Here is a 16,717-nt window from a genome sequence, read left to right as displayed (position 1 = left end):
TACTCATAAGTGCATCAACTTCTTTTCCGTAGAAATTGTTGCACTACGAAATACTGGTGACGATCCTGACATAGTGATACCAAGCGATATCAAAGATAATGCATGTTGATAAGATATATTGTCTATTAAGTGAGTCTACCTATTGGAATATTGAATTCGACCTCAGAATATGCGTACATCGGAAAATCAAGCGCCGAGTGCCTAATTATTAATTGATATTTATGGTTAAATTTAAATCAGTGTTTCCGTATATGGCGGGGGGGGGGGGGGGGGGGGGGGGGAGCGATTCTTGTCATTGAATTTCGCTTTCAGTAATAGGACAGTTAAAACATGACTGACTGACAGACCTTTCATTCTGCTACTAAAAGCTATGATTATGTTTAAAGTTAAATTCATTAACTGTCTGAAGTTTGATGAACAGAATTAGTTTAAAAATTCGTTCCATCAGGTCTAGGTGCATGTTGTACTGTAGATTGACTAATTTCAGAAGGAAAGTTCTCAAGGCGGGTTTGTATTGATTCCTGGCACAGTGGTAAATGCTGGCTCTGTGACTGAGTGAGAAATATTAGCAACGAAAATTATAATTAAGGGTAAGGAATGAAGTGATGTGTTTAACTTACTTTCTGGGTAAAATTTTGCACTAAACACTCTGGATTGCCCACTATATCAGCAGCAACAGTCCTCAGAGGGTTCAGTGACTCAAAACTGTAATCAAACATAAATTTTATTATTCTTGTCATTCCTTGCGCATTTGTTGTTGGGCACTATGAAAGCCTTCAGTGCTCTAGGGAGTCCATGCTGTTTAATAGTCGCAACCAGCCACTTGTAATAAAAGACAGTAAAAGTATGCAATAATCACAAACAGAGCTGTGAAGGACTATTGTAGGTTGACATGGGGACTATCAGTATCCCACATGAGAAATATGATGACGACCAGTACCCCATAGATGCTACTGGCTGAGGGAGTGATGGGCAGTTGACATGGTGACTGTCGTTACCCCATTTGTGCAGTATCATCATCACTATCACACCCCACTCCCAAATACTAATGGGTAGGCAATAGACTATCAGGATCCCAAATGAGAAATATGAAGACGACCAGTACCCCATAGATGCTACTGGCTGGGGGAGTGATGGGCAGTTGACATGGTGACTGTCGTTACCCCATTTGTGCAGTATCGTGATCACTATTACACCTCACTCCCAAATACTAATGGGTACGCCATAGATGATAGACTATCAGGATCCCACATGAGAAATATGAAGACGACCAGTACCCCATAGATGCTACTGGTTGGGGGAGTGATGGGCAGTTGACATGGTGACTGTCGTTACCCCATCTGTGCAGTATTGTGATCACTATCACACCCCATTCCCAAATACTAATGGGTAGGCCATACATGATAGACTATCAGGATCCCACATGAGAAATATGAAGACGACCAGTACCCCAAAGATGCTACTGGCTGAGGGAGTGATGGGCAGTTGACATGGTGACTGTCGTTACCCCATTTGTGCAGTATCGTGATCACTATCACACCCCACTCCCAAATACTAATGGGTAGGCCCTAGACTATCAGGATCCCACATGCGAAATATGAAGACGACCAGTACCCCATAGATGCTACTGGCTGAGGGAGTGATGGGCAGTTGACATGGTGACTGTCGTTACCCCATTTGTGCAGAATCGTCATCACTATCACACCCCACTCCCAAATACTAATAGGTAGGCCATAGACTATCAGGATCCCACATGAGAAATATGAAGACGACCAGTACCCCATAGATTCTACTGGCTGGGGGAGTGATGGGCAGTTGACATGGTGACTGTCGCTACCCCATTTGTGCAGTATCGTGATCACTATCACACCCCACTCCCAAATACTAATGGGTAGGCCCTAGACTATCAGGATCCCACATGCGAAATATGAAGACCAGTACCCCATAGATGCTACTGGCTGAGGGAGTGATGGGCAGTTGACATGGTGACTGTCGTTACCCCATTTGTGCAGAATCGTCATCACTATCACACCCCACTCCCAAATACTAATAGGTAGGCCATAGACTATCAGGATCCCACATGAGAAATATGAAGACGACCAGTACCCCATAGATTCTACTGGCTGGGGGAGTGATGGGCAGTTGACATGGTGACTGTCATTACCCCATTTGTGCAGTATCGTGATCACTATCACACCCCACTCCCAAATACTAATGGGTAGGCCCTAGACTATCAGGATCCCACATGCGAAATATGAAGACGACCAGTACACCATAGATGCTACTGGCTGAGGGAGTGATGGGCAGTTGACATGGTGACTGTCGTTACCCCATTTGTGCAGTATCGTGATCACTATTACACCCCACTCCCAAATACTAATGGATAGGCCATACATGATAGACTATCAGGATCCCACATGAGAAATATGAAGACGACCAGTACCCCATAGATGCTACTGGCTGAGGGAGTGATGGGCAGTTGACATGGTGACTGTCGTTACCCCATTTGTGCAGTATCATCATCACTATCACACCCCACTCCCAAATACTAATGGGTAGGCCATAGACTATCAGGATCCCACATGAGAAATATGAAGACGACCAGTACCCCGTAGATGCTACCGGCTGGGGCAGTGATGGGCAGTTGACGTGGTGACTGTCATTACCTCATTTGTGCAGTATCATGATCACTATTACACCCCACTCCCAAATGCTAATGCGTAGACCATAGACTGTCAGGATCCCACATGAGAAATATGAAGACGAGCAATACCCCATAGATGCTACTGGCTGGGGGAGTGATGGGCAGTTGACATGGTGACTGTCGTTACCCCATTTGTGCAGTATCGTGATCACTATCACACCCCACTCCCAAATCTTAATGGGTAGGCCATAGACTATCTGGATTCCACACGAGAAATATGAAGACGACCAGTACCCCATAGACGCTACTGGCTGGAGGAGTGATGGGCAGTTGACATGGTGACTGTCATTACCTCATTTGTGCAGTATCATGATCACTATTACACCCCACTCCCAAATATTAATGGGTAGGGCATAGATAATAGACTATCAGGATCCCACATGAGAAATATGAAGACGACCAGTACCCCATAGATGCCACTGGCTGGGGGAGTGATGGGCAGTTGACATGGTGACTGTTGTTACCACATTTGTGCAGTATCGTGATCACTATCACACCCCACTCCCAAATACTAATGGGTAGGCCATAGATGATGAGCCGACATCTTCACTGTCATTACATCACACATCCAATATGGTGGTCATAATTTTATCCTTCCCTCAGAGACTGTCTAGGTGGTTGGAGGATGTGGTGACTGTCATTACCCTGTAGGCTAATCTAACTCAACTCAGTGAGATATGACAAGCTTGCTGATTGTATCAATGCACATTTTCAGATGTCCACAAGTTAAATTATGCCAGTGATTAAACAGTTGAGACTTGTTCTGGCACACCGCCCCATTATAACAGTTAGCCTCATGTTCAAAGGAATTTACAAAAAGTTACCATCTATGTTACAGCGAACCTGTAACAAGTTGCTCCAAGCTACCAGACTTTCCAGTCTAACTATGATAACTTATTATACTGAAATTGATTTTCAGTGTAAACATTTCTATCGTAAGCAAGTGAAACTCTGACAAGCTGCCCCACGATGGAGTGAAATTATAATAAGTTAGTCCATGTTACAGCAGAACTGTAAGCATACCCCAATGTTGCAGCAAACTATAACAAGATTCTCCATGTTACAGCAAAACTGTAACGAACTACCCATGTTACAGTGAAATTGCGCTAAACTACCCCATGTTACAGTGAAGCAGGAACAAGTTGCCCCGAGTTACAGGGAAAATACGCTGTCCAGTCACATTAATTCGTTCACATGCCAAAAGCATCAATTACCACATTTGGCAGAGTGAACCAGTGCAAGCCCTGCAGGAGCAGAATCAGTGACGCTCCTGAAGGTACCGATATGGATATGGAGCCACGCCAATTTCAGTGCTGTGGCCAACTGCACTATATTTCTCGGTTGAGGATCCATGGCTTGAACAGGAGGTGGTCCCACGGAGTCTCATGTGGGTTTAATTCCAGTGAGTCTGGTAGCCAAGAGAGTACGCTGAACTCATCATGGTGCTCTTTGAACCACACACATACACATCGATCTTTGTGGCCTGTTGAACTGTGTTGCTGGTAGAAGACATCTTGCTGAGGAGAAACAAACTACATATAGGACAAACGTAGTCCCCAAGTACAGATGCATACTTACGTTGAGACAGTGTACCTTTCCCAGTGACGACATAACCCAAGGGATGCCCTCTAGCCTGGACCCTTCAGACCAGGGCCGCACAAACACGGAAAACCGCACGCGTGCAAAGCGTGGAGCAGCGAGTGCCTGCACAGTGCATCGGTTCAACTCGGCATACTTCGCCTCAACTCTGCTTGCTTCTTGAGGCCGACGCTGTGTGGTGCCAGACGGCTTAATAAACATTGGAATACGTAAGCGCAAGACAATTGCCGGAATAATGGAACCATCTGCTCCAAAAAAGGGGAAAATTGCCGAAAGTCAATTTAAACCGGAATGGGAACACTTCCACTTTTTTGTGCGTTGTGACGATAAAGCCAAATGTCTAATCTGCGGTACACTAATTACGTGTGTCAAAAAATCGTCTATTGAAAGGCACTACAGCAAATTGCATTCAGAAAAGTATAGTGATATAACAGGGGATGCCAGAGAGGAAGAATTACGGAAGTTGCAAACTCTTGCAGAAGAGAATTCTGTATCTACAAACGAGGTTTGTTGCAAGTACTTTAGCATGTACATTGTGGTTAAAGGTCACGCGAAACGAAATAACATTTGTTTAGATTCCTTAGTTTTCGTTTACGCATAAATTATTTCTAACATATCTTTTTTTCTCCACTTTAGGGTGAAGAAGATGAGGGGTGTTGCGAAAGGACTCTCAGAACTAGTTGCAAAGTTGCTCTACGTTTAGGAAGAGCTGGGAGGCCATTTATGGACGGGCCATTAATAAAAAACAATATGTTGGACGTAGTAGAGACAATGAATCTCACATTAGCTCCCGCGTACAGCAGAATACCACTCTCCAGAATGACAGTACATCGGAGAATCAACGACATTGCTGAGAATTTGAATGAACAACTGGTAGCCAAAATTGAAAACTTCCTAGCGTACTCCATCGCACTTGATGAGTCCACGGATATTAACGACACGGCTCAGTTAGCAATATTTTTGCGTGGCGTGGACGACGACCTACATGTACCGGAAGAGCTCCTGGATATGATTTCGTTGAAGGATACTGTTACAGGGGCGGTTATTTTAGCAGCTGTTGAAATGGCAGCTGAAGGAATAGGACTCCCTTGGGAAAAGCTGTTTTCCGTAACCACGGACGGGGCACCAGCAATGTGCGGTAAAGCAAAAGGGTTTATTGGCCTACTACGGAAAAAACTTAACATGCCGAACTTACCTTCCGTTCATTGTTTTGCACACCAAGAGGCTTTTTGTGCGAAAGTTATCGGTCTTCAAGATGGGATGAAGGTAGTGGTGCGTATCGTGAACTACACTCGTTCTCATGGACTCACTCATCGTCAATTCAAAGAATTTTTGATTTCCTTTGAAGAGGAGTATCCAGATATTCCCTACCACGCTGAGGTGCGCTGGCTGAGCAAAGGGAAAGTGATTTCCCGAATTTTTCGACCACGCCACACTGTGGCTCAGTTTTTGGAGAGAAAATGACGTCCGGAGCCACTTTTTCATGACCCTGAATGGGTAGCTGATTTAGGATTTTTAGCAGACATTATGGCTCTCCTAAATGATTTAAGTCTGAAACTCCAAAAAGAAAACAATCTCATCAACGATACGTTCAGCAAAATAAACGCTTTCCAGTATAAACTGAAGCTCCTCAAAAACAACCTTTCAGAGAAAAATACGCAACACTTTCCTGAACTAGGTAAGCGAGATATAAATTGTACCTTTATTAAAACAGCCTGATTTTTGTAACCGCTCTAATCAAAACGGTACTATGTTTTTGTTTGACAGCAACTGTGCAGGAAGGAGCGCGCTTTGAAAAATACGTCGAGGTGCTACAATCCCTTGAAAATGCGGTTAACGACCGATTCCAGGTAATGTGCCGGTATATGACTTACAGCTAAATAAAGGAGATTGCGTTACATATGCAAGTGTAACATTACATTAAAACCAATAGTACACATTACATGTTTATTAAAATCTATCGCATTTTAGTACTTCGAAACAACGGATTACATTACTTTCATTTATTAACATTGGCTTTGTTATTGTTTAAGGAAATTACCTACCTGCAGCCAATTCTCGATGTTTTTGTGAAACCTTTTTCGATGGATATTGAAAGTATGCCTTCAGATTTACATTTCGAACTAATTGATTTGCAAAGCGATGTTCACCGAAAGGATGTGTTTTACAATACAAAAGGTTTGCTCCAATTCTACCAGAATTTGCCGAAGGAGGAATTTCCCAAGTTACACAGAGAAGCAGCGAAGATTATTTCTATGTTTGGTTCCACTTGTGTATGTGAAAGGTTTTTTTCTGTTTTGTCTTGTACAAAAACTAGATTGCGTGCGAGTATTTCTAATTGTAATTTAAAAAATTCTCTCAGAATTGCTGTCAGCCAATCTATTGTTCCAGATCTTAGTAGCAAAATTGCAAATAAAATAAAAGAGTACATAGGAAGATACATTTGTGTTGAAACCAAATTTAAAATTGTTACCATTCAGTTATTATATAAATCTCTTTTGTACCGGTACACCAAACTGAGCTCTCCACCTAGTGTACATTAGTGTTTGGCAATGACGAAGACAACAGGGTAAAGCTTTGAAACAGGTCGAGACAGGCGGCGCGAGCGACACAAGGTAAGGAAGTGAGAGGCAAGGCTGTTGCGCGAAGCCGAGGAGTGCGGGATCTGCACCGTCGTCAACATAGCGCAGCCGTCTTCTGCACTGTGCGATGCACCGGTGCATGCACCTTGTGCGGCCCTGCTTCACACGGTTGTTGCAGGGTGTCTGCTTTCAGACGTTTTATGCTATACACAGCAGTGGCTATCTGTTCGATGGAGCGTAAAATGTGATTCACCTGGAAAGGTCACCTGTCGCCACTCACAAGGGAACCTCCCTATCGCACTCCTCTCAGATTTAGTTATAAGTTGGCACAGTGGATAGACCTTGAAAACCTGAACACAGATCAATCGAGAAAACAGGAAGAAGTTGTGTGGAACAACGAAAAAAATAAGCAAAATATACAAACTGAGCAGCCCATGCGCAACATAGGTAACATCAAGAACAATGTGGGCTTAGGAGCGTCGTGGTCCCGTGGTTGGCGTGAGCAGCTGCGGGACGAGACATCATTGGTTCAAGTCTTCCCTCGAGTGAAAAGTTTAATTTTTTGTATTATCAACTTCGCTCTCCAAAATTCCAGGACATGTTCAGATTTGTTTGGACATATGCAGGATTTGACGGTCTACGCACCGAAAAATTTGAAAACGTTAAAAACATAAGTTATGACAGAGCACAGGGAAAACTGTGCGAGTCTGAAACTGTTGAATTCATTTGTTGCTGTTTATGTGACAAACTCTTATGTTTTCATCACTTTTTTGGGAGTGGCTATCACATCCACAAGAAAACCTAAATCGGGCGAGGTAGAAGAATCTTTTTACCCATTCACCAAGTGTACAAGTTAGGTGGGTCGACAACATATTCCTGTCATGTGACGCACATGCCGTCATCAGTTTCGTATAGTATATATCAGACGTGTTTTCCTGTGGAGGAATCGGTTGACCTATGACCTTGCGATCAAATGTTTTCGGTTCCCATTGGAGAGGCACGTCCTTTCGTCTACTAATCGCACGGTTCTGCGGTGTGGTCGCAAAACACAGACACTTGACTTATTACAGTGAACAGGGACGTCAATGAACGAACGGACAGATCATAACTTTGCGAAAATAAAGAATGTAAACTTTTCACTCGAGGGAAGACTTGAACCAAGGACCTCTCGTTCCGCAGCTGCTCACGCTAACCACGGGGCTACGGCGCTCCTGCGCTTACACTGTCCTTGATGTTGCCTATGCTGCGCATGGACTACTCAGTTTGTATATTTTGCTTATTTTTTTCATAGTTCCACACTACTTCTTCCTGTTTTCTCAATTGATGTGTGTTCAGTTTTTCAAGGCCTGTCCACTGTGCCAACTTATAACTAAATCTGAGGCGGGTGCGATGGGGAGGTTCCCTTTCCCTTGTCAGTGGACATCCAGTAGCAGTATCAGTGTGTAAGCTCCAGTATTCATCGCCGATGAGGTCAGTAGGGGTGCATGAAGCAGGCGCCTTCTCCAGAGGCCCATACACTGCATCCTTCTCCGAACAGCATTAGAGGAGATGTTATTAGCAGCCCCTTGATTCAGCTAGGTGCTCGGCTGCTCAGAAGTTGCATATCTGTTCGCTCGTACACATCTACACAGCCATCCTCTGTTGTCGATGGCTCACGGTGCACTGCAGTTGCCTCAGCATTAGTTGTGGATAGCGGTATTTTACCGTTCACGTTATACTTTAACCATTTCAGCACTTGAACAGCTGACACACTTAGGCATTTGGGAAATTCTTCACCCTTGGCCTGAAAACCAATGATCATGCCCTTTTGGACGTCATAAAAATCGTTCAATTTCTACAATGTGATAACTAACGCACTGTTTTGTGAACTCTCTCAAAAGGTTTAATGGCCTCCGCTGCTAGTGCTGCTACCTGCCATCTGTGATTTGTTATTGCATGTTGAACATAAGCGATGGTCACATCAATGTGACTAGACTGTGTAGAACAAGTTGCCTCATGTTACACCAAAAGTGTAATAAATCTCAGCACTTAACAGTGAAATTGCAACAAGTTGCCCTTCTATAGAATGTGCGTGTGTGAATTCCTAAGAGACCAAACTGCTGAGGTCATCGGCCCCTAGACTTACACGCTACTTAAATTAACTGAAACTAACTTACGCTGAGAACAACACACACACACACCCATGCCCGATGGAGGACTCGAACCTCCGGCGGGAGTGGCCGCGCAGTCCGTGACATGGCGCCTCTAACCGCGCGGCCAGTTCTATAGGGTGTTACAAAAAGGTACGGCCAAACTTTCAAGAAACATTCCTCACACACAAATAAAGAAAAGATGTTATGTGGACATGTGTCCGGAAACGCTTAATTTCCATGTTAGAGCTCATTTTAGTTTCGTCAGTATGTACTGTACTTCCTCGATTCACCGCCAGTTGGTCCAATTGAAGGAAGGCAATGTTGACTTCAGTGCTTGTGTTGACATGGGACTCATTGCTCTACAGTACTAGCATCAAGCACATCAGTACGTAGTATCAACAGGTTAGTGTTCATCACGAGCGTGATTTTGCAGTCAGTGCAATGTTTACAAATGCGGAGATGGCAGATGCCCATTTGATGTATGGATTAGCACGGGGCAATAGCCGTGGCGCGGTACGTTTGTATCGAGACAGATTTCCAGAACGAAAGTGTCCCGACAGGACGACGTTCGAAGCAATTAATCGGCGCCTTAGGGAGCACGGAACATTTCAGCCTATGACTCGCGACTGGGGAAGACCTAGAACGACGAGGACACCTGCAATGGACGAGGCAATTCTTCGTGCAGTTGACGATAACCCTAATGTCAGCGTCAGAGAAGCTGCTGCTGTACTAGGTAACGTTGACCACGTCACTGTATGGAGAGTGCTACGGGAGAACCAGTTGTTTCCGTACCATGTACAGCGCGTGCAGGCACTATCAGCAGCTGATTGGCCTCCACGGGTACACTTCTGCGAATGGTTCATCCGACAATGTGTCAATCCTCATTTCAGTGCAAATGTTCTCTTTACGGATGAGGCTTCATTCCAACGTGATCAAATTGTAAATTTTCGCAATCAACATGTGTGGGCTGACGAGAAGCCGCACGCAATTGTGCAATCACGTCATCAACACAGATTTTCTGTGAACGTTTGGGCAGGCATTGTTGGTGATGTCTTGATTGGGCCACATGTTCTTCCACCTACGCTCAATGGAGCACGTTATCATGATTTCATACGAGAAACTCTACCTGTGCTGCTAGAACATGTGCCTTTACAAGTACGACACAACATGTGGTTCATGCACGACGGAGCTCCTGCACATTTCAGTCGAAGTGTTCGTACGCTTCTCAACAACAGATTCGGTGACCGATGTATTGGTAGAGGCGGACCAATTCCATGGCCTCCACGCTCTCCTGACCTCAACCCTCTTGACTTTCATTTATGGGGGCATTTGAAAGCTCTTGTCTACGTAACCCCGGTACCAAATATAGAGACTCTTCGTGCTCGTATTGTGGACGGCTGTGATACAATACGCCATTCTCCAGGGCTGCATCAGCGCATCAGGGATTCCATGCGACGGAGAGTGGATGCATGTATCCTCGCTAACGGAGGACATTTTGAACATTTCCTCTAACAAAGTGTTTGAAGTCACGCTGGTACGTTCTGTTGCTGTGTGTTTCCATTCCATGAGTAATGTGATTTGAAGAGAAGTAATAAAATGAGCTCTAACATGGAAAGTAAGCGTTTCCGGACACATGTTCACATAACATATTTTCTTTATTTGTGTGTGAGGAATGTTTCCTGAAAGTTTGGCCATACCTTTTTGTAACACCCTGTATACAGTGCTCTATAGGTAGCCAATTTTCACTTACCTTGAAAACAAACAGGGTATACAACAAATATATATTACTGTCTGTTACTGTCAGTTGTGCTGCATTGCGTGAGCATATGGCCCATGAACTGCAATTTATGAACTTAGTCATAAGACTCCACTGAAGTATACAGCTAAGATTAACAACACTTACTGCCTGTCTCTGGGTCCGGTGTTGGTAACTCTGGCAACAGGCCTGCATTATCTGGACATCAGGAAAAGATAAGCCGAACATTAGATAATGCAAAGTAATCGAATGGAAGCATACAGGAGGTTTTAATAGCATTTTACAAGTGAGGCAAAGTGAATAGACCACTTACAGTACAGGCAGGAGAAAACAGTTAAATCTCTGTTACATCATGGGCAGAAGTACTGTGAAAACTGGTGCATACTTCTCAACTATAGATTACTTAGATTACTTATGGGAGTCACAGTACTGGTTTTAATGGTATGTTACAACTACAAAGGCCTTTACATCATAATATAAGATCACAATAGCACGCTTTTGCAAGAAAATGTGCCGAGATCTATAGAACATTAATGTTCTGACATTCTCCTGAGGTCAACATCTAACTCATGATGAGAAACGCTGACTCAGTTCTCGAGACACACTGTGTGTGTAATGGGGCCGTGCAAAACTGTGATTTATACTATAAATTAGCTAGTGAAATTTGTGTATGACCAAACAAACATTGTACTTTATGGAGGAACCAAGTGAAACAGTGCAGTTCTTGATAATACAATAAGAACCTACTAAATGAGTCAGTGTAGTTATTAAGACATTGACCTCGTATAAGGGAAGGTAGAGTCAGTTATGTCTAGCTCTGATTTAGCTTTTCCATAGGTTTCCTAAATCACTCTACATCATCTAAATCTACATCACTACTCTGCAAATCACACTTAAGTGCCTGGCAGAAGGTTCGTCGAACAGCCTTCACACTAATTCTCGATTATTCCACTCTCAAACACACACCTGCATCTTTCCGTTCGAGCTCTGATTTCCCTTATATTATTATGATTATCGTTTCTTCTTACGTAGGCCGGCGTCAACTTGGCAGGAGAAACTTGGTGATCGAAATTCGTGAGAAGATCCGGCCACAAAGGGAAAGGCCATTCTTTTAATGATGTCCACCCCAACCCCTGTATCATTTCCGTCACACTCTCTCCCCTATTTCTCGATCATGGAAAACGTACTGCCCTTCTTTGAACTTCCTCGATGTACTCCATTAATCTTATCTAGTGAGGATGCCACACCGCATAATAGTACTCCAAAAGACGACAAACAAGCGTAGTGTAGGAAGTCTGTTTAGTAGACATGTTGCATCTTCTAAATGTTCTGTCAATAAAATGCAGTCTTGGGTTCACCTTTCCCACACCATCTTCTGTGTCTTGTTTCCAATGTTGTTCGTAATTGTAATTCCTAGGTATTTAGTTGAATTTACGGCTTTTAGATTTGATTAATTTATCGTGTAACTGACGTGTAAAGTATTCATTTTAGCAATCGTGTGGATGACTTCACACTTTTTATTATTTAGGGTCAACTGCCAATTTTCACACCATTGTTGTTGTTGTGGTCTTCAGTCCTGAGACTGGTTTGATGCAGCTCTCCATGCTACTCTATCCTGTGCAAGCTTCTTCATCTCCCAGTACCTACTGCAACCTACATCCTTCTGAATCTGTTTAGTGTATTCATCTCTTGGTCTCCCTCTACGATTCTTACCCTCCACGCTGCCCTCCAAAACTTAATTGGTGATCCCTTGATGCCTCAGAACATGTCCTACCAACCGTTCCTTCTTCTAGTCAAGTTGAGCCACAAACTTCTCTTCTCCCCAATCCTATTCAATACCTCCTCATTAGTTATATGATCTACCCATCTAATCTTCAGCATTGTTCTGTAGCACCACATTTCGAAAGCTTCTATTCTCTTCTTGTCAATACTAGTTATCGTCCATGTTTCGCTTCCATACATGGCTACGCTCCATACAAATACTTTCAGAAACGACTTCCTGACGCTTAAATCTATACTCGATGTTAACAAATTTCTCTTCTTCAGAAACGATTTCCTTGCCATTGCCAGTCTACATTTTATATCCTCTCTACTTCGACCATCATCACTTGCCCGCATCTCGTGGTCGTGCGGTAACGTTCTCGCTTCCCACGCCCGGGTTCCCGGTTTCGATTCCCCGCGGGGTCAGGGATTTTCTCTGCCTCGTGATGGCTGGGTGTTGTGTGCTGTCCTTAGGTTAGTTAGGTTTAAGTAGTTCTAAGTTCTAGGGGACTGATGACCATAGATGTTAAGTCCCATAGTGCTCAGAGCCATTACCATCATCACTTATTTTGCTCCCCAAATAGCAAAACTCCTTTAATACTTTAAGTGTCTCATTTCCTAATCTAATTCTCCCAGCATCAGCTGACTTAATTCGACCACATTCCATTACCCTCGTTTTGCTTTTGTTGATGTTCATTTTATACCCTCCTTTCATGACACTGTCCATTCCGTTCAACTGCTCTTCCAAGTCCTTTGCTGTCTCTGACAGAATTACAATGTCATCGGCGAACCGCAAAGTTTTTATTTCTTTTCCATGGATTTTAATACCTACTCCGAATTTTTCTTTTGTTTCCCTCACTGCTTGCTCAATATACAGATTGAATAACATCGGGGATAGGCTACAACCCTGTCTCATTCCCTTCCCAACCACTGCTACCCTTTCATGTCCCTCGACTCTTATAACTGCCGTCTGATTTCTGTACCTTTTCTAAATCGTTTGGCAATTTGTTTTCATCTTCTGATGACTTTACTAGGCGATAAGCAACAGCATGAACTGCAAAGAAGCTAAGACGGCTGCTCTGATTGTGTCCTAAACCGTTTGTACAGATAAGGAACAGCAGAGAGCCTATAACTCTACTTTGTGGAACGCCAGAAACCACATTTGGTTTACTCGATGACTTACCATCAATTACTACGAACTGTGACCTCACTAACAGGAAACCACGAATCCAGTGGCATAACTGAGACAATATTTCATAAGCACGCTATTTGATTACAAACCGCTTGTGAGGGATGGTGTCAAAAGCCATCTGGAAATCTAGAAATATGGAATGAATTTGAAACCCTTTGCCGATAGCACTCAACACTTGGTGTGATTATAGAGCTAGTTGTGTTTGACAAGAACGATATTTTGTAAATCCGTGTTGACTATGTGTTAACAGACCATTTTCATCGAGGTAATTCATAATGACCGAACACAATATATGTTCCAAATCCTCCTGCATATCGACGTTAATTATTTGCGCTTGAAATTTAGTGGATTACTCCTATTGCCTTTCTTAAGTATTGGTGTCACCAGTGCAACTTTACAGCCTCTGTTTACGGATTATTCGTCGAGCGGGCGCTTGTATACAGGGTGTTACAAAAAGGTACGGCCAAACTCTCAGGAAACATTCCTCACACACAAAGAAAGAAAAGATGTTATGTGGACATGTGTCCGGAAACGCTTAATTTCCATGTTAGAGCTCATTTTATTTCCGTCAGTATGTACGCTCAATGGAGCACGTTATCATGATTTCATACGGGATACTCTACCTGTGATGCTAGATCATGTGCCTTTACAAGTACGACACAACATGTGGTTCATGCACGACGGAGCTCCTGCACATTTCAGTCGAAGTGTTCGTACGCTTCTCAACAACAGATTCGGTGACCGATGGATTGGTAGAGGCGGACCAATTCCATGGCCTCCACGCTCTCCTGACCTCAACCCTCTTGACTTTCATTTATGGGGGCATTTGAAAGCTCTTGCCTACGTAACACCGGTACCAAATGCAGAGACTCTTCGTGCTCGTATTGTGGACGGCTGTGATACAATACGCCATTGTCCAGGGCTGCATCAGCGCATCAGGGATTCCATGCGACAAAGAGTGGATGCATGTATCCTCGCTAACGGAGGACATTTTGAACATTTCCTCTAACAAAGTGTTTGAAGTCACGCTGGTACGTTCTGTTGCTGTGTGTTTCCATTCCATGAGTAATGTGATTTGAAGAGAAGTAATAAAATGAGCTCTAACATGGAAAGTAAGCGTTTCCGCACACATGTCCACATAACATATTTTCTTTCTTTGTGTATGAGGAATGTTTTCTGAAAGTTTGGCCGTACCTTTTTGTAACACCCTGTATACAGTGCTCTATAGGTAGCCAATTTTCACTTACCTTGAAAACAAACAGGGTATACAACAAATATATATTACTGTCTGTTACTGTCAGCTGTGCTGCATTGCGTGAGCATATGGCCCATGAACTGCAATTTATGAACTTAGTCACAAGACTCCACTGAAGTATACAGCTAAGATTAACAACACTTACTGCCTGTCACTGCGTCCGGTGTTGGTAACTCTGGCAACGGGCCTGCATTATCTGGACATCAGGAAAAGATAAGTCGAACATTAGATAATGCAAAGTAATCGAATGGAAGCATACAGGAGATTTGAATAGCATTTTACAAGTGAGGCAAAGTGAATAGACCACTTACAGTACAGGCAGGAGAAATCAGTTAAATCTCTGTTACATCACGGGCAGGAGTGAGATTTCTTAACCCACAAAACAGTCTCATAATTTTTGTGCCCATCCACAGTCAATATGCTACAAACGTGTACAAAATCAAAAGGCACATGAATGATATTATCATTTGCACCAAAGTAGGCACTCCAGAACATCTGTTTAGTTATTGTCCACCGGTTGTCAGACATACAGGACACAGGGACTCATAAAATTACTGTGAAAACTGGTGCATACTTCTCAACTATAGATTACTTAGATTACTTATGGGAGTCACAGTACTGGTTTTAATGGTATGTTACAACTACAAAGGCCTTTACATCATAATATAAGATCACAATAGCACGCTTTTGCAAAAAAATGTGCCGAGATCTATAGAACATTAATGTTCTGACATTCTCCTGAGGTCAACATCTAACTCATGGTGAGAAAACCTGACTCAGTTTTCCAGACGGACTGAAGAAAGGACACGAAGATGTACACGTTCATGGACCTTGTCTCACCAGCGGGACCCCACTGTGTGTGTAATGGGGCAGTGCAAAACTGTGATTTATACTATAAATTAGCTAGTGAAATTTGTGTATGACCAAACAAACATTGTACTTTATGGAGGAACCAAGTGAAACAGTGCAGTTCTTGATATTACAATAAGAACCTACTAAATGAGTCAGTGTAGTTATTAAGACATTGACCTCGTATAAGGGAAGGTAGAGTCAGTTATGTCTAGCTCTGATTTAGCTTTCCCATAGGTTTCCTATATCATTCTACATCATCTAAATCTACATCACTACTCTGCAAATCACACTTAAGTGCCTGGCAGAAGGTTCGTCGAACAGCCTTCACACTAATTCTCGATTATTCCACTCTCAAACACACACCTGTATCTTTCCATTCGAGCTCTGATTTCCCTTATTTTATTATGATTATCGTTTCTTCTTACGTAGGCCGGCGTCAAATTGGCAGGAGAAACTTGGTGATCGAAATTCGTGAGAAGATCCGGCCACACAGAGAAAGGCCATTCTTTTAATGATGTCCACCCCAACCCCTGTATCATGTCCATCACACTCTCTCCCCTATTTCTCGATGATGGAAAACGTACTGCCCTTCTTTGAACTTCCTCGATGTACTCCATTAATCTTATCTAGTAAGGATGCCACACCACATAATACACTCCTGGAAATTGAAATAAGAACACCGTGAATTCATTGTCCCAGGAAGGGGAAACTTTATTGACACATTCCTGGGGTCAGATACATCACATGATCACACTGACAGAACCACAGGCACATAGACACAGGCAACAGAGCATGCACAATGTCGGCACTAGTACAGTGTATATCCACCTTTCGCAGCAATGCAGGCTGCTATTCTCCCATGGAGACGATCGTAGAGATGCTGG

The 16,717-nt window shown here is 43.2% G+C and overlaps 1 protein-coding gene across 1 annotated transcript in view; it reads right to left on the bottom strand.

The window, feature by feature from the left end:
- Window positions 1-16,717, bottom strand: part of LOC124551249 — a 133,281-nt gene that overhangs the window by 48,501 nt on the left and 68,063 nt on the right. The window contains exons 3-4 of the mRNA XM_047126245.1: window positions 15,127-15,177; window positions 10,921-10,971 (exon numbers count right to left, since the gene is read on the bottom strand). Of these exons, the coding sequence (XP_046982201.1) occupies window positions 10,921-10,971; window positions 15,127-15,177 (102 nt within the window). The remainder of the gene's footprint in view (window positions 1-10,920; window positions 10,972-15,126; window positions 15,178-16,717) is intronic.

This window comes from Schistocerca americana, chromosome 9 (assembly GCF_021461395.2).
Source record: "Schistocerca americana isolate TAMUIC-IGC-003095 chromosome 9, iqSchAmer2.1, whole genome shotgun sequence".
Classification (NCBI taxonomy): Eukaryota; Metazoa; Arthropoda; class Insecta; order Orthoptera; family Acrididae; genus Schistocerca; species Schistocerca americana.
This window is presented reverse-complemented; position numbering and strand designations above follow the sequence as displayed.